The sequence below is a fragment of the Argiope bruennichi genome, chromosome X1 (genome assembly GCF_947563725.1).
Source record: "Argiope bruennichi chromosome X1, qqArgBrue1.1, whole genome shotgun sequence".
In the NCBI taxonomy this organism is placed as follows: domain Eukaryota; kingdom Metazoa; phylum Arthropoda; class Arachnida; order Araneae; family Araneidae; genus Argiope; species Argiope bruennichi.
The window spans coordinates 13,675,658-13,695,592 of NC_079162.1; the positions used below are offsets into that span (position 1 = coordinate 13,675,658).

The window sequence follows — 19,935 nt, forward strand, 5'->3', positions numbered from 1 at the left end:
TAATCTTTTTCACAGAATGTTGTGAATGCAGAATGTTATGAGATCAAGCCCAGATGCTTAAAATGTAACCAAGAACACCTCACAAACCCGTGCTCTATTAAAGAAAAACTGGAGGAACCTATATGCATCAATTGTAAAAAAGTAGGTCATGTTGCATCATATAGGGGCTGTGTAGTCTTCCCCAAGCTACCTAATAACAACAATATCCGTGATAACTACTACTCCTAAACCAGAAAAAATATAAACAACCAGCAGGCATATATTCAGGAAAATAAATCTTTCGCTGATCTCTTTAATGGCAACGCTCCTCAACAGAGGGTGCCAAGAGACTACCCTCCTGTTATTGTAAACAAAAACAATAGTCCAGACAGCATCAATCTTACAACAATGCTAGGCGATAGTTTCATTAGAGACATCGCTGAAGCAACACATGAGTTAAGAAAATTAGTTAAAACCTATCCCAATCTTTTCACAGCACTAAAGCAACTAAAATATACAAACTCAATAAAAGATAAACTTAATAGAAGATAAAGCCACCATTAAACCAATTATTAATGATGGCTTTTGAAAGCCCTGAAACTCATACAACTAACTTAATTCAGTCTAAATAGTTTAAGCATTGTGTACTGGAGCACAAACGGGATCAAGAATAAAATAAACGAATTCAGACTGTTTGTAAATAAGTATAACCCTGATGTTATCCTAATTCAGGAAACACACCTGAGACCACAAAAGAAAATCTTTCTAGCAAATTACATGGCTTACTATAGTTATCGCCAAATTACAAACCCCAACCAAAACGCAAAAACTATATCCCCCACTATGAATTAATTACCCCAACTCTTTATCATGTAGAAGCTACAGTAATAGTAATTAATTTTAAAAATAAAGAACCTATAACACTAACCTCCATTTACATTCCCCCCAAGTTGACACTTCCCTCTTTACATTTGACATTGAAACACTAATACAAATTAGCCCCAATCAAATAATAGCAGGAGATTTTAATGCTTATCACAAAAACTGGGGTTGTCAATATAATTCAGCCAGAGGAATTTCTCTCAACACCTTTTGCAATAGAGCTGGCATAGATATTATTGCACCCACCACCCCCACAAGATTTGGTATTTACTCTGCAAGTACAATAGACCTCACCCTTGTTAAAGACTTCATTTATCCATATGAAATAATCTCCATCCCAGAATTAAGCTCTGACCACAATCCCATATTATTAAATTTCTTTATTAAATACACCCTACCAGACAAAACAGTCAAAATTAAAACCAATTGGACCCTATTTAAAAACAACCTAGCTAAAACTAAAAATCTTAATTTTATAAATATTGACACAGAAAACAAAATAGATAAGCAGTTAATACATTGGAACAACTAATTAACCAAAATAAAATCACCGCATGTAAACCCATCACTCCAACCAAATTATACTTTGACCCAAAAATTAAGAATCTGAATAAAGAACGTAATTATGCTAGAAAGATGTTTCAACAAACTAGGGACCCAGCCTTCAAGAAAAAATCACAAATAAACTAAATAAAGAAATTGCTAAACTAAACAAAACAATTGAACAAAATAATTTCATTGAAAAAATAGTTAATGTCAATACAGAAAACAACATTATATGGGAGCTAGTGAAACCATTTAAAAAGAAATACAAAAACATCCCTCCACTAACAGACACCTATACACTTGCACTTACAGATGAAGACAAAGCAGAATTGATAGCCACTAGCTTAGAAAAACAATTCCAAAACAATGACACAATTGACATAGAAACGGATAGAATTGGGCTACTGTTTCATGGTTAATGAAACAGTAGCCCAATTTAAAATTCTATAAAATTCCCCTCAAAGAAATCAAAACACCTCCCACCCCTAGTGAAATTAAAATAGCAATTAAAAAACTTAAAACAAATCCTCCGGTCATGATGGAATAAATAATAAAATGCTCAAAAATCTCCCAGACAACACTATCTTCGAAATTACAATACTAATTTACAAAATATTAATTATTGGATATTTCCCCAATAGATGGAAAACAGCAACTGTTGTGCCGATACACAAACCCGGTAAAGACCCAACCAACCCCACAAATTACAGACCCATCTCCCTACTACCATCAATAAGCAAACTAACAGAACACATAATACTTAAAAGACTAAACACTTTCCTAGGATAAAATAAAATTCTCATACCCGAACAATTTGGTTTCAGGAAAAATCTCTCTACAACACATCAACTTTACCGTGTTACCGAATTCATCGAAGAAGCTTTCCATAATAAAGAAAAATCAGCAGCAGTGTTCCTAGACATACAAAAAGCATTCGATAGAGTTTGGCAACATGGTTTAATCTATAAATTAATTAATTACAGCACCCCCAACTATCTAATTCAAATAATTTATTCTCATCTCTTAAACCATAAATTTAAAGTCAAAAATGCAATTTCCTCAGAAAAAAATTATACAAGCTGGTGTAGCCCAAGGCTCTAAAATTGGCCCAGTTTTGTTTTCCATCTTCATTAACGACATTCCCAAACAGTTCAATACCATGTTATGGATCTTCGCGGACGACACAGCAATACTTGCAAAAAAATAAAAGCCCCAACTACATACAAATAGCACTAAACAGGCACCTCAAAAAACTTGAAGGCTGGTTTGAAAAAGGGAAAATTACAATCAATGTCACGAAAACAGAAGCTATTATTTTTCACAAATCACCTGTAAATAAATCTTACTCCCAGCTAAAAATTAACGTCAAAATTATCCCGTGGTCTCAGAATTGCAAATACCTCGGAGTAATTATAGACAGGAAATTAACATGGAAACCCCACTTTATCTACATCAAAAATAAATTCCATGAACTAGCGCGAAAATTCTACCCCCTAATATCATGGAATTCCAAAATGAAGAGGGAAAATAAATTACTTATTTACGCAGCCTATTTGCGTCCAGTACTCACTTATGCCTGCCCAGTGTGGGGGTATGCTGCCAAAAGTAACTTCAAAATTTTAGATCAACAACAAAATCAAATAATAAAAAATATCTGTAAAGCACCCAGATTCTTCTCCAACTCTGAAATTTATAAAGCAATTGAATATCCCCCACTCAAAAAATTCGTTCTAACTTTTATAATAACCTTGCAAATATAGATAACGAAGCAATAGAACTAATCCCTAAATATGAGCCCAATCCACTAACTAAAAGACCCAAAAACGTATTCCTGTAAACCCATAACCCTTTCGCTAACAATCCTAACCCTTTAACATCACTTGTCCAAATTAATGTAAACAGACAATGCCCACGGCGCCATCTAGTGCTATAAAAATAACCCTGTAAATCACCCTACACTAAATTCATATCGCTTACCTCTGGCAGCATACCCACTCCACCAGTAACAACCAATAGCATTCCGCCATTCAATAATCCTCCTCATCCCAGCCAATCACAACGCTAGCACCACCCAGAAACACAACTAAAGAGAATTCCCCAATAATCCAACAAACTCATGGCAATATAATAAAAGTAAAGCTCTATCAGTCACATCAATAAGGGGATAGTCTTTCTCCAAGGACGGGAGTCCCGACAAGCCTATCATCGAACTCGAAATACGGATTTTGTTGAACTCGCTTTTTGATGGCCTTACGAATGTTGGAAGTGTTCACCATACGTTTTCGTGCACTTCCTGGACGTGGACCATCTTTGCCAGCTTTTTGAAACGACAGACGTTGTTTGCCGAGGCACATTAAGCAAACGAACGACTCATTTTCTTTGCTTAAACAATTCTGAAATTGCAGATCTTTTGCTTGACTTCGTAAAAATGCCAAAAAAACGTATGTAAACTAAAAGATACATTATAAAATGTTATAATTGAAGTGGTAGACAAAATGAAATAAACAAAAATTAAAATGAAAGTAATTTAACTTCTAGTCTATGATGTAATGACTTTATCCGAGTTTTTTTGTCGCACATTTTATACCTTCAAATAACAATTATGTCATTCATAAATGTTTTTTCCATGAAGTTTTTGTCTTGAATTATAAATTTCTCAAATATTCTGTGAATTCTCATTTGAATCAAAATGATAGAACATGCCCATAATAGAAAATGCCATCTAATTATATAATGGAAAAAGTAAACCAGTTAAAAGGTTAATCAAGTAAGAAAAACATTTGTTAAAATTTTGATATATTATAAAATTAAGATGTATTTTTTCAAAGTTAAATCTCGTACGTATAATCTCTTCTCGTATAAAGAGAGAAAAAAATTAAATGAGTATAAACCACGGAATCCTTTAGCAAATGCCATGCATATTGAATAAAAATGAAAGAATTGTATGGACTGCTTCATCGATGATTCTTCCTCCCCCCCCCCACACACACAAATATTATAAAAATTTTAGGTACTAAAATAAATATTTTGTTAACATAGATAAAAAAAAATGTAAATACAAAAGTACAAATGTAAAAAAACTTGTTAACCAAGTTAATATATATTGTAATATACACAGATATTTCACATATATCTTTGTTAAAATGTGTACCTAATAATTAATTTCCTGCATGAAATTAACTAAAGTCAGGAAATCTCAAAACGTTGATTGAATTTTAAATTAAATCTATTGCATGATAAATTTGACTGTGAGCTGTAAAATCTTACTTTCTCATTATTTTAATAGACATTATTTATGTTCATGAAAAAGGATATATTATTTCTGAAAAATTTCGAAATGTTAAAGACTAAAAATTTAGGGTTAATAATTTCATCTTCCTGTCTTTTCACACATCTGAATAATTTCATTTAATTTAGTTTTTCCTGTTCTGCTTTTGATATACATCAAAGAGTAAATCGCATCCTATTTCAGTTATAAGGTTGCTTTGTTGTCACTTTCAAGTCAATTTAAATGAAGGGAAAAAATCTGCTCTAAATATAAAAGAGCATTTAAGATCTACTGTGAACTTGAAAACTTACTCTTTTAATTAATTCTTTCACATTTTAACAGTACATTCTTTAAAAAATAGCTGCTATTTTAAAGAAAATTTATTAAAAAAGGTTTTTATTATGTTCTATTTGTAATCCATCAATTCTCCTAAAATTAAACTCGCTCGAGCTAGAGATCCATTTCAACTTTTTTTTTCAAGATATCTCATTCCTGAATACAAACAATGCTTTTCTACTACAATTATTTAATACATTAAATTCACTTAAAAAATATTTACCAAATTTAAATAGTTTAATCTTTTGACAGTACAAGCAGATTGTAATGTGATTGCTAATTATAAATTTTCTTGGTGATGATAATCAACGTTGTGTTTTGGCTGGCAAAGGAATAATTATCCTCCAACTTAAAGAAATATGTTTAATATGTTAAAAATCACTTCAGGGGAGGAATCACACAAGTTTCTAATCGGTATCCAGATAATGCAGTAAAAAGTACAAAATCAGTAGAACATACCAAATGAGCAAAGAAATACATGATTGGTCATTTTACGTCTGATGAGTTAATGTCAGCCGGCTTTGTTCCAAGAGAAAGTTTTGTCAAATAATAAGAACACATAGCAAAATGAAGTTTCAAAAGAAGGTCTTGTGTCAAAGGAAGGTCAAAAGAAGGCAAGTGAATAGACTAATTTTCGAAAGTGCTTTGGAATTAGAATGTTGGTGTTTTAGTGGTTGCTGACAATATTGACCCCTTTGTAATAATTGCAAAATTTTGTTATGGAAAAAATAAGTGAGTTGGTATTTTATGTTATGCTGCAGCTCTGAACATTGCTGCACACATAAGGGATAAACATGGAGGTGACGAAGAGTGTGTGTTCCCCCTCCCCCGAATTGGCATCTTGGTCACCAGATTGCAAAATTTGAAGGCATATTCGAATATATTATTTTATTCTTCGCATCGATGACATTAGATAGGCACGATTGCAATGTTATAAAAACAATATTTTATTTCTCAAGTTGGTTGGTATTTTTTTTCAAAATAATAACTATGTTTTCTTCTTGGATAAATTGTCTTTTCTGTTTCTTGTGAACATGATACGCCGAAATAACTTTTTACTCATAGGTTCAAAAATAGGTTGTTTTTGAATAGATGATCAAATAGTTCATTTATTGCTTTGAGTGTCTATCGATTCTCTCGAGATCGCTTAATAAATGGAATTAATCGGATAAATAAGACATGCAAATAATATGAAAATGAGTTGCTTGAAAATTCGAAATCTTAACAAAGAAACAAATGCCGACAGAAAAATAACAATCGAGAAATTTTTAAAATATATTATACTTAATTATCAACGAACAAATGCTTTTCATTATTTTTAGACTACAACAAAATTTCGAATTTTATATGTACTGCTTGATGTAAAAAAAAAAAAAAAAATCCGATTAATTAACTAACTACGTTTTTAACAAGTTATTTAACTTTAGCTCGAAAATAACACAAATAACCAGCTAAACTTATTGAACTTAATGAAAATGTTAATCCTGGAAATAACAAAAAGGGTACACAATTTGTTAGAGGGATTACAGATGCAATGGAGGCCAGTCTTGAGAAGCGCCATGATAGAAATATTTTAATGTCGGACAACAAAAATGCCATTGATACTATCTTCCTCAGATTGTTAAAACTTACCCAGGTATATTTTACAGTTTTTACAAACTATTCAAAGAAATCTGTTTTCAGTGATACTTGACTAACTGAAATGTTTTTAACTCGCATTCGTTGGTAATTAGAATTTTTCTCTAGCACCTTGAATTTCCCATTGAAATAATAAATGTACAAGTATTGTATATATGATTAATTTCTTAATTCATTCTAGAAACCAAAATACGTACTCTTTTCTGAATTGCTTTCATAATTTAAATACAGGGTGCCCCACAAAGTATGCAGCGTCAAATATTTACAGATTCGAATAGAACACGTCATGACGATTATTTTGATGTGGTAATAATGTAACATGTGGTGTCCCCGAATATAGCATCATAGTCTAATAAAAGTTTGAAACTGTGTGTCATAAAAACTTCAAGAAAGGATTTAAAAAAAAAAAAAAAAAAAAACAAGTGCAAATCAATATTGAGAACTTTCCATAGAGCTGATATAAATGGAGGAAGCTAGTCGCTTGTTTCTAGTCTAAACAAGTGTACGCAACATGAGCCAAGTCACGTGTGAGAAATCTGGCCATTTTTGGCGCCATATCGCAAATCTTGGCATACTCAAAAGCTGCCGCGCAACGTTTTGTTTCCCGGCATTGGGTCCGGTCGGTTTTCATTTCCGGTTAACATTTCCTAAATAATTTATATATATATATATATATATATATATATATATATATATATATATATATATTCATTCTTTGAAAACTAAGCAAACTGGTTTCGAAAATAATGTTTTCTTTTTTACATCAGTAGCCAAGTTTATTGATTTAAATTATGTTTAGTCTTTGTGCATTAATTAAAAGTGAGTATTTTTCTTCTTTAAGTAAACATTTTATTTCTTTTCTTTACCTAAAAACATCTTTTAATTTTACATTACATGTTCAAATACTTTTATCATTATCTCATACAGATAAAAAAAACTTTTTATAATAAAAGCATATTATAAAAGCGACCCAAGTATTTTTTTTTCTTGAATATTCTCAATAATATTTATTTTTGCATAAAAAATGACAAAGATATTAAATAAAACTGTTAAATTATTTAGAAAGAAAAAAAAAAAAAAAAAACCACTAGCTCAGAATCGAACCCAGGTTTCCTGAATGCTACGCCAGTGCCATAACCACTACACTACTCGAGCGCTCGTTCTTTTAACCCATTATTAGTATATAAGCTAATTTGAAAGTTTTAAGGTTGACTATTGAGTCTTAATATTTTCATTAATAAACATTCTAAATGTATACTATCAATATACAAAATCTCATTCCGAACTAAATTTTAAACCTCGTGCCTTCTCCTTGTTAATAGTTTTAAATATTTCGCTTCTGGTAATAGTGTTGGAGGTAAATATGCTTCTAACTACCGCAGAAACAAAATTAAATCATTTTTGGAATATTAAATGTGTTGATTTAATACAAAATAATAAGGAAATTCGAAATTTTTACGAAAACGGTGATTTTAGGGTATGTGCATATCGCAAGTTATTAATAAAGTTAACATTCACACAAAATTTTTATCTGTAAAAATAGCATTTCTTTCTTTAATAGTTTATCTTTAGAAAATCCACTAGTTTCTTATTAGATCTTAATTAAAATTTATAAAAACATGCAATTACTGCTAGCACATTTATGAAATTTTTCTATATAACATTTTCAATAAAACGTTTTAGTTTCACGATTTCATTCACAATGATGATTTAATATCTTTTACGGTATAATACGATTCGAATATTTATGGTAAAAAAAAAACATATTGGAAATAATAGGGAACTTTATTTGCACTAAAATAAATACACAATTATTAATCGGTCAATAGTGTGTTTTTACCATTACCAATACCAATTACCAATAGTGTTTTTATGTAAACACTTGTATTGGCTAGAAAAAATCAAGCCAAGCTTGCAGCCAAGCACTTGCAACACATTCGAGATTAAAATAAAGCAAGTAACAAAATGTAATGCAGTTACATCAGTTTAAATGAAGCTTAATAACAAATTAAATAAATTTAATACAATAACTAAACCAAACTATGAAATATTATTCAGTTTTAATACCAAAATCACTGAGTGATGGAGGTTACCTGTATCATTTCACAGGTACGTTTATATCCATGACTTAAAATGGATATAAACAGAATATGTTTATTGTACATACCTGTGAAATGATACAGAACTATCCTTAGAAGCTTTTTCTTTGTATCCAATTGCACAGCAATAGTTAACCATGGCTTAAATAAGTTTTAATTTCCAACAGTTAAAAGCGAGAAAAAATCTGCCATTGAAATATAATGGGGAACGGAGAATGCGGTTACAGTGAAAACAAATTCTGTCCACAAGTCACGTGATTTTATCTTGTCCTACACCAAAGTAGGGTTGCACTCCCTCTATTAGTATCTGAGCTCTATGGAACTTTCAATACAACAGATTTTCGACATGTCGTCCTTTTGAACAAATAAAATTTCGAAGTTTGGAAGTTCCCAATTGTTTTCTGCAAAACATCTGTTCCAATCTCCTTGATCTCGGTTTAAATAGCTGCTCTCAAGGCCTCCACAATCTTGAGGGCTGTGTGAGATACACTGTGTCTTTCAGACGTGGTCATAAAAAGTCTCATGGGTTAAGATCCGGGGAGTAAGGGGAACACCCTGTATATATATGCGATATATCTTCAGTGATTCGAGTAGAAAATTTTTTTTTAAATCCTATATTTCATTCGAAAGGTCACATAAGATTTATAAACGATTAGCGGGAACAAAAATTTATTGAGTGGAAAACCTGTGAATCACCCCCCCCCCCCGCCTTCTTTATCTTAAGTTTTCTTATTTTCACCTATAAACCTATCACCTTTTCACTTTCACCTATAAAACTTTCACCTTTCACCTATTTTGCTGAATCAATACCCAGTTAAACTAAATGCTTTCTTGCTTATGTTATTAATGCATACTTATGATAGTAATTTTCTGTATGTTATTTTTGCATTCATGCTTGTGCAAGAATTTTACTATGCTTGTTATGCATTAGGAGCTGCATAATATTTGAGATGAGGAATTTTTGAGGAGTTTGAAATTACTTTGTAACTAGAGTGAGTTCCATTTTTGTGGAATTAATTGCTTTTATTGCAATATATCATAATATGGTTTTGTACAGATTATTTTTTGAATGTGAATATTTTATGAAGAACGTCAGTTTCAAATTAATGAAAGCGAATGATTGGAACTGAAAAGAAAAATTTCAAATTTAAATAATGAAGTATATGTTGCATGTTCTCTTACGTTTTCAGTAAGTTTATACAAATAAAACATTTTTTCCAAGTAAAATAATTCAAAAAAGTCTTATACTTTTTTTCATTTGTAAGTTGCTGTATAAGTTATTATCATGATTTTATAGTCGTTGTTCTCTATTTTTTTTATCATATGCAATCTTGAAATTCTTTCAGATATAGACTGATAATAATCGGAAAATAATAAATATTTTTAACATTACTCGATGAAAATTTTTAATTTTGAAGTTTGCTGTTACTGCCTTTTTCTATCTCATTTCTAATATAATTTGTAATTTTTATTTGTATCATTAAAATGCTAATAAAGGGAAAAGAAACATTTTGTAGTATTATTTCTGAGTTTTATTAGTTAAATTAAATTAATTATTTAATGTAATTACAGCTTTAGGTGTCAACTTTTGGCTCAATATCCAAAATTGTGTGTTTTTCTTTTGAAAAATTAATACCAGATATATTAACGTGCTGATTTTTGATACAGGAAATACAAAAAGAATTGAATAAAACAAGGTTTTCTTCACTTGGTGTAAGCTTTCACATTATGCTGGATTCTGATTTTTTTATTTTTCTCTTCCATTTTCCTCCCCATTCTGCCAAACTCTGATGAAAAGAAATTCTGAAATTAATATTTTTTTTAATGAATTTTGTTTTAACTAAATTGTGAATGTGTGTGAGAAGTGAACTCCTTTTAGTAGTTTTTGCGAAATTAACACATAATAGTTGCTATGTGGTGGCAAGCGCCAAATGCGCTTGTAATCATGAAACCTACTTTAAGTTGCTTGTTTTAGCTTATTAACTGAAAATGAGTATAACAAGTCTCCTTAACGGTTTTTCCGTTAAGCACATAAAAGTAGTAAGCAAGAAAGTAATCTTGCATTTTAAAATTGATACTGAAAATATTTTATTTAAATTTATCCTTTGCAGTTCTCTATCTAAAGGATGTAAATTTATGGTTCTTAAAAGTCCTTGGATTTTTTTCCCCTTTAATAAGAGAACCCTGTCGAGAAATAGTTGTAATTTTTTTTTTCTTTGGAATTATGATGGACAATGATTCTCTCATAAAAACTTTATTGTTTTTTATACACTGAATGCATTAAGAAAGCATGTATATAAAAGTATACTATCAAAATAGTGGTAGAATAATAGAATACTTACTATGATTCAGACAAATCTATTTTATATCTTCAGTGTTCGAACTCTGTTAGAAAAATGCCATTTCATATGTCAAACGTTTTCAAAAAAAAATTTCAAATGTCATATCATAGAAATAATTATTTCTACGATAATTTTTGTCAGAATATTCAATGGTAGAGTCTCATTCAGACATTTTTTCAAAATAATGAAATGTTTACATTTTGTGGATGTTTCAAAATTATCAAAATCAAATTACATATTGTTCTTTCTTTAAAATCTTTCATATTAATCTAACATTATTGTTTTCAAAATCTTGTGAAAGATAATTTCATGCATTGAAATTGTTTTTCAATCATATTCAAATGAACAAGAGTGATGAATGCTTTTGTTAATTAATGTTCTGTCTCTTTTAATAGAAAATATAACAGACTTCATATTTGCGATATTGTAAATAAATTATCTCATGATTTCATAAATTAAAGCTGTAGAATAAAATTTGTTTCAAAGAAAGTCCTATTAAGATATATTATTATTCATTAAAATAAGTTGTATCTTGATAGAATTTTTTGTTTTTACTCATTTTATTATTCTTTTCCATTGATTTTTCTGTATTCATGTTGAGCTCTTCGATCTTATGGTCTATGATTACTTTCTAAGCACTTAGATTGTATATTGTACAGCAATAGTTTTTGTATACAACATAATTTCTGAATTTTTCAGTTAAAAATGAAGTAACTGAAAATGATAAATTTCACAATATGAACACTTTATTAACTAGACACCAATGAAAATATTTGTTTTTTAATCTAACTGCGTTCATCTCTAGAGTTGGTATTTTTACTGCCCCTCTCCCCTTAAAATGGGATATCCGACATGACCCTAAGGATAGCGTCTTGTTTCTATTTGCATTTCGTTGTTGCAATATCACATTAACTTTTTTCAGAAAAAGAAGAAATGTGTCTATAATCCGATAGTGCAGTAATTTGGAAGCATTTTCTATGGTGAAAAATTATACTCGTATGACATTAATTAGGAAGAACATCAAATTTCGATAGCCTTTTATGACAGAAAAGGACAGTGAAGAAACATCGATTCTTTGAGATTTAATTTTTTTCAAAATAATAATAATAATAATTTAGTGTCTCTGATCCCTGTACAGCAGTTGCACATGGATGTTCTCTCCATGTATAACTGCACGTTCAATTTTGAAATGTATTTACTAGGGTTTGACGGTTTTAAAAAAACGGTTTTTTAAAGTAAATTTGTCACATTCAAAAACCGGTTTTTGAATTAAGAAAACCGGTTTTAAGAATTCATATTATTATGTAAAAATTAATTTTGAACTTATTTAATTTGCTATTCATTCTATGCAACAGGCAGCAAATACATTTTTTCAACGTTGCAAGTTGCGTTGGCCAGTGCTTGTGCACTGCACAGTTGCGCCTCGAATTCGTCAATTTATGTTTTTCATGAACATCCCTTTTCATTTTTTTTTCTAGGCGAAACAAAAGTTTGATAAAGTTCATCTCTCGCTTCTCGTCGGATGTTTTGTCTATCGGTATGAAGTCGGTGCTAATAGAAACGTCAGCAATTTGACTGGCTCGTTTCGAAGAAAGTGTGAAAGGAATAAATAATTCCCCGTTTTCTGCTTCTTGATTACAGTATTTAATGATATCATATGAAATTTTCTTCGTACCACTCCTGAAAGCTTTTTTACACCACTTGAACTAGCCATATCAATACGAAATATTCAATTAAAATAAAATGCTGTCAGAAATCACATAACACTCACATACATCGCTCATCGTTCCGCGTCTCACCCCTTAATGAAATGGAATTGTCGAAATGGGGTCTCAGAATCCGATCCGTCTCGAGTCATGACAGGTTTGCTTAATATTGTGAAGGTGAAAACTGGAAACAAAAATATAAAGTTGTTAAATTTGGTAAAAATAACGTAAATATTAAGTATGTTTAATTTTTATGTTTATATTTTCTATTTTACATTTTAAAATTTAAATTTTATCATATAAATTTCTTCTATCAAAAATTAGTGTAAAATAAGAAGTTCTGGCTTCTGTTTAATGGAATTTTAAATAAAACACAGGTTGTTAAAATACTCCATATTTTCTTTCGCAACGTTTTCACATAAATTATGTCTTTAGCAAGCATTGGAATTAGATTAAAAAGTGTTTTTTTTTCCTTCAAAATTCCTAGAAAATGTATAGATTAGTTTATTTTAAAATGCATTAATATTAATAGTTAAAATAATAAAATTATAAAATAAACGTCAAAAATACTTATTCAATAACTTTAATTTCATTTTTAGATAAAAGTGTGCAAGTCGGAAGTTTGGGATAGTTTCAAAAAGTTCGGGATAGACAAGGCAATCCAAAATCATTGTAATAAAATGTTAAGCTGCAAAGGACCATCTGCGAACAATCTACATAATCATTTGAAAGCAGTTCATAAAATAATTGTCGGAAATAATATAATTGTTTAGTTTCTTGAAGATCCTGAAGAAAAACTTGTAAATCCAAAGACACCGAAAGCTGAATTTTCATTATTTGAACAAACGAATAAAAGAACAAAAAACTTAGATTTGTAATTTGATGCAAAACTCAGTAACTAGTGAACGAGTATTTTCGATTTCAGGCAATATTGTGTCCAAAATAAGAACGAGACTTAGCCATCGTTCAGTGGATATTTTATATTTTTTAAAATCCTATTTTCTTAGGAAAAATTAAAATTAGTGAAAATAATATAAATATCATTTGAAATTTTTGTTTGAGTTTCCGTTATTTTGTGTAATATGTATATGTAATCTTTAATTTTGTATTTTAATTTTTATATTTTAACTTCGATATTGATTTGTTTTTTTTGTTATTTTATATAAATTAAAATAAAATTTAAAAAAATAGAATAGGGAAAAATATTTTATTTTTCCCTATTTAATTTGTTTTGACAAAAATTCGAAAACCGGCTAAAATCGGTTTTTTTGGAAATAGCGGAATTCGAAAACCGGTTTTTCAAAAAGTCGGTTTTTGTATAAACCCTGGTATTTACCAAAAGCCCCTTGGATTGATGTTGGAAAAAATCAAACATGGGCTGTTCCCTGTAACCACCTACAAGGGAACAAGATCTTAAAAAAATATACTCATACAAATATACAAATTTGGTTTACAGTTGTAGAGAATCTGGCACCAGTTATTCAACAACTTTTTTTTTTATCACTGCAAATTATCAATCCAGGTCAAGGGTGTACCAAATCTCAAGAGGATAAAGACATTACAAAATCGTCTAACCCAGAGACTGAGGTCGATACGAGGGAGGAGGCAATTTCAGGTGTTGTCATGAAGCAAAAGTGTAATATAATGCATGCAGAAGAAAGTGACAGTGAACAAATCGACAAACATGATTATGATACTCTTTCAGCATATTCAAACTTATCTAAAAAAGTTTTTTTTTTTAATGAATCATAATTATTTTTATTATTTGTTTGTTTCACCATTGGGATATCCAATATAAAACCCTGAAATCAAAATAAATAAATAAAAAAAACATTATGGTAAAATTTAGAATATATCTATGGTAATTGGAGACAGGATGAACTGATGACTTGGTCCATTCTTCCCTGAAGCATTTGATTAGTGATTAAGGTAGAATTTTAAAATAGAATGAAAAGTTAATGAGGATTAATCTTCAGTGTGGAATTTGCAGTTTTACTCAGAATTCTTCAGTTCTTTATAATTTGTTCAAGCAATGTTTTTAAGACATTATGTTAATTTTAAAAATTTCTTGTTCTCTCATTATAAATTTCTATGCAGCAGCTAAAACTCACCTTGAAAGAAGGAGGGGGGGGGACTTATATATGTATAAGTATGTATATGTAATATGTATATGTGTTAATGTTCATTCCTGATCTAACTGAAAAGATTAAAACAATCCCTAGCTTTACCCTAATTCTGAATTCAATCCACAACCAAGTGTTTAGTCAAATTCTTTTCCATCGAAAAATTATTCTTTTCCAATTAAAAAACATGCTCTCTCTTTTTTTTTAATCAGTGAAATTTTATAATAGCTGAATTTCTCTCCTCTGTTCAGAAATTTTGGAAAAATGTTGTAACCCTGTCTCTTATTTAATAAAAATTGATATTTGAAATTAAATATATATGTATTAATAGAAAATATGACAGACTTTTCCCAACATATTTAAAGTAACAGAATCATTGCCTGTGAAGGGAGGATATACTATTCACTTATTGTTGGTCTACTCGTTTATAATGATTCTAGTACAGAAAAGAAAAGCAAAAAGAAAGAGTTTGAATTAATTTTCATTTTAATTGATGATCACATTTTATATATTGTATATTTAATTCTAATTATAACTAACCACTAAATTATTTTTCAGCCAAAGGAGAAAATTATTAGCTATTGTGAAGAAATCTCAGATCGAAGATTGCACAATTATATTTTTATGAATGCAACAAAAGCAGCTATAGATTTTGGGAAATTTGGTAATAATTAATTTTGTATAATAATTCTGTTTTGATTTATATAAAATGTTTTTTATCTATTTATAATGTATTTTTTTTATCTTTAAATTATATTTTATATTTTTTCATTGTGATTTCTAGGTGCAAATCATCTCCTTTTGATTAATTGATCTATATTTTCTTTGTTTTATTGTATTTAATTTCATTCATAGTCATTCAAAATTAACATAAATGTTTTTGCAATTAAAAAATTATGTAAATTACTATTTTCATATATTTATTCTTTGTTTCTCTTTAGAACTTGCTCTGACATTGTTCGAAGCATTGCAGAAAAAGGTTAGGTTATTTGTTATATGTGTTTTATTTCGTATGCACTGCAACTGATATTATTTTTAAATTGTGTAAGCTATGTTTTTCATATAAAATTTATTTATTTGAATTTTCTTGCATAAAAGGGAATGCATGTTTTTATGTCTATAAATTTGCATCTGGAATAATCTTGTGTAGCTTTCTGGAATAATGCTGTGTAGCTTCTTCTTCTTCTTCTTTTTTTTTTTTTTTTTTTTTGCAATGAGCAATTTTAAATTTTATTCAGTTTTCCTTTTTAGATCATTATGCTTTTTCTGAAATGTAATTAATATTTTCACTCATCACAGTAATAATATGTGAGAAAATATTTTCTAGTGTCTTGTTCTGAAATAAACCTTCATTAGCAACAGTAGGTGTTCAGCAATTCCGAATTATTTCCCAAGACATAAAATATCTACCAAAACCATTGGAAATAACACATTACGCTAAAACCCGCCATTGGGAATCGATTCTCTTTGCTATATTATGAAATTAAACACAAAGCATGTAAGTACTTTCTTTTGTATTTAATGCTTTGTGTTTGACTGCGTATTATAATTTTGAAAAATTCGACTATGTTTTTTTTCATTGGCCTTTTTTTAATTTTACAGTTTTAGACACATATCAAAATTCATTTTCCCTGCTTTCGTGTTTTGGAATTTCCTGGATCAAGTACACATAGAAAGTCTGTTCAATGGCGAATGAATTACAATTTTGAAACTATAAAATTCTTTCATCTAGCCTGTTGCGATTTTGAGTTATGTTCATCTTAAAGGTAATAGATAGATCGGCATTTGTTTGACCTTTTCATAGGTTTGATCGAAAATTTATTACATATGTGGAATTTTGGTAATACAACCATTTGCCGAATTGCATGCATCTAGCCTGTTGTGTTTTTGATTTATTGTGTTCAAATGAATTGTAAAACGATCATTATCTAAATTGTTATTATTCATTTATGTGGGAGAGATGGTGACTTATCTTAAGAGCAAATCACTGGCTACATGGTGTCTAGAGTCAAATAATATATTTGCAAATAAATATATAGTCAAATAATATATTTACATCTTTAAAGTACAGGTATAGGCCTCAATACAACGACTCACAATCGCTCTACAAAAACAAACCTGGATGAATTAAAAGTTAAGAGTTTTTAAATGCACGTTATTTCCTGACGCCACACGCGCCATCTTGTAAGCAGCTGAGTAACCACTGCTGAAGTTGAGTTGAAGGAGGATCTTCTAAGAACGGCTCCCACAGATTCAGAAAACCTGCGCGACCAGCGTCCTCAGTCGTCAAAAGGTTCTGAAACACAGAATTCTGGAAAGAAAATCTTTCTATCTGTCTATTTACTCTGGGTATCTCTGTTGTAATGCTTAAGTGTTCGATTTTCTCATTTCTCTCTTCAAATTCGCTAGATGTAAATTCTGAACCTTTCTCTGTAATGATCTGAGACCGATTACCAAACCAAGTTTGCTGTTGATTTAATTTTTGTATTGCCTCGGCAGTTTATATAGACTTAACAGGGTAAAAAAAAAAAAAAAAAAAAAAAATTAGTAAAAGCATCTACCATAAGGAAAATATGCTTGTAATTCTTATTAGTGGAGGGTAAAGGTCCGATAAAATCTATATGATATGTCCCAACTGGTACATTTTCTTGCAGATTGGGTTTAAAAATACCTTTTTCTTTTCCTGTTTATTAAAATACATTTAGTGACTACATCCGCAACACTTTTTTTAATATTAGGAAAAAAGTAAGTCTCTTGTACTAAATTTTCAGTTTTTCCTATAGCATATTGTCCTAATTCTTGACTTTGTTTGACGATTTCTACTAGCATAGCTCTAGGGACTACTAATTTTTCTCTATCCTCTTCAATTTTATAGGGTACGTCATTTTTAAGTGAGTAATTTTCAGTTTTACCAGATTCAAAGAGTTCCCTAGCTTTGATAAATATATTTAATATCTTTTAATTGAGCAGCTACAATTTTAGGAGTAACTTCATCACAGTCGAGCATGTGTAACTGCTTAATACATCGACGTGACGCATTTGAGTCCCTCAACGATGTTATATTCGAATTCCTCAAGAGCAAGAGCCCATCTAACAATTTTGGGAGTATTTCTTTTTTCTCCATGGTTTGTTTGAATCATGGGGAATTTAGTGACAATTTTGAATTTATTTCCTAATAGATAATTGCGAAAATTTTTTAATGCCTGAATTATTGCTTGGACCACCAAACTGATGTTTTGCGGTTCATAAAATGTACAGGGTGAAGCTTCCCATCATCCGATTCCTGCAATAAAATTGCACCATATCTAAATTTAGAAGCATCAATGTGCAATTCAGTTTTTGCTCCCTGTTTAAAAATATGAAAGACTGGTTTAAAGGAGCGAATGTCCTTGAGATTTTTAAAGGATTTTTTTCTCCAAATTTAAAGTCACTATTATTGCGCAGCAAGTCACTTAGGGGTTTTGCTATACTAGCTTAGCCCTGAATAAATTTTCTGAAATAACCGGTAAGCCCCAAGAAACTTTGAACTTGTTTGATATTTTTTGGTTGTGAAAATTTTTGTATTATCTTAGTTTTTCCTGGTGAGGGAGTTACAGTTCCATTGTGAATCACATGGCCCAAAAATTCAACTGTAATTTCAAGAAATTGACAAATGTCTCACCCGTACTCTGAGGCAGTCTTTAGCACCTTTACAAAACGTTGTATGCCTTTAGATTCACTGTTCGATGGGATTATTGTATCATCCATGTATATCACTATTATACCTTCATTAATTAAGTCACAGAATACAGTGTAAACAAATTTCTGAAATACACTTGGACTGTTAGCTAAGCCAAAAGGGACATTTAAAAATTCGTATTGTCCTGTACTTGTGATAAAGGCTGTGTACTTCCTACTGTCCGGATGGACTTCTACATGGAAAAACCTATTTCTTAGGTCTATGGTTGAAAAAAACGGTAATTCCCTGCAATTGATCTAATACATCATCAACAATTGGCAATGGAAACCGTTCTCTTATCATTATCTTACTAATTAAACGAAAATCCAGCACGCCCGTGTGGATCTGTCTTTTTTCTTACACAGAACTATCGGGGATGAATATTCAGAGTTACTAGTTTGTACCACTTTTTCCTCTATTCACGCTTTAATCTGTTTATCAACTAAGTTTTTTTCATAAAATCCTAACCTTCTTGGTTTTGAATAAATTGGGTCGTCTTTCAATAAATTTATTTTCATATTCAAGTTATTTGTTTTTATTTTATTCGGAGAGGAGCTATTTACAAGTTCCTTAATTTTATTCTTAACGCAAGCATCTGTGATATGCGATGAATCAACAATATATTTTCATCATTAGAACAATAAGTTTACACAATAAAAAAATCATTTTCATTCAATAAAAACGGATCTTCAAATATACTTTTTGCACCATGTATTTCATTTATATTTTGCTCTGAAAATAAATAAGAAAGAAAGCTTTTTTCTATTTTTTCTTCCGATAGTAAAAACGAGTTGGAAAGAACTTCGTTTGGGTTCATCTTTTCTTTTTTTCATTTCCGGTGTATTACAAATAATTCTGTCAGAGGATTCATCGTGTTTTAATTTTGATATTTCATTGCCTTCGGGCAGGTGTTCATAATTTTTTTTTTCTGTTAAGATGCGATCAAGAGAAAATTGATCAATTATGACGAACGGAAGTTTAAGCGTTTTTCTGTTTGGTTTTATCGCAGCTTCAAAATAATGGATTCCTGCTTTAACAGTCTGCCCACAGCAAATATTCAATTCGATAAATCGCTCAGGCAGTTTATGTACGTTCACCAGCTATCTTTTTATACAATGAATTCTAGCACCACTGTTAATCACCGTTTTAATCATTAATAACGAGATTAATGAATTCCAAATCTTGAATAAAATCGTCTTCCAATAACTTTTTTTTTTCTGCGCGACAATTTGATGTAGGGCAGACGATTCAGTAACGTTTTCTCGCTGCTTTACTTCATTTGGTTTAAAGCGTTTATC

At 30.1% G+C, this 19,935-nt stretch overlaps 1 protein-coding gene across 6 annotated transcripts in view; it reads left to right on the forward strand.

The window, feature by feature from the left end:
- Window positions 1–19,935, forward strand: part of LOC129958150 (leucine-rich PPR motif-containing protein, mitochondrial-like) — a 123,933-nt gene that overhangs the window by 38,456 nt on the left and 65,542 nt on the right. For all 6 annotated transcript variants that reach the window (XM_056070376.1, XM_056070377.1, XM_056070379.1 and 3 more), the window contains exons 10-11: window positions 15,478–15,583; window positions 15,861–15,898. In XM_056070376.1, coding sequence (XP_055926351.1) covers window positions 15,478–15,583; window positions 15,861–15,898 — 144 coding nt within the window. The remainder of the gene's footprint in view (window positions 1–15,477; window positions 15,584–15,860; window positions 15,899–19,935) is intronic.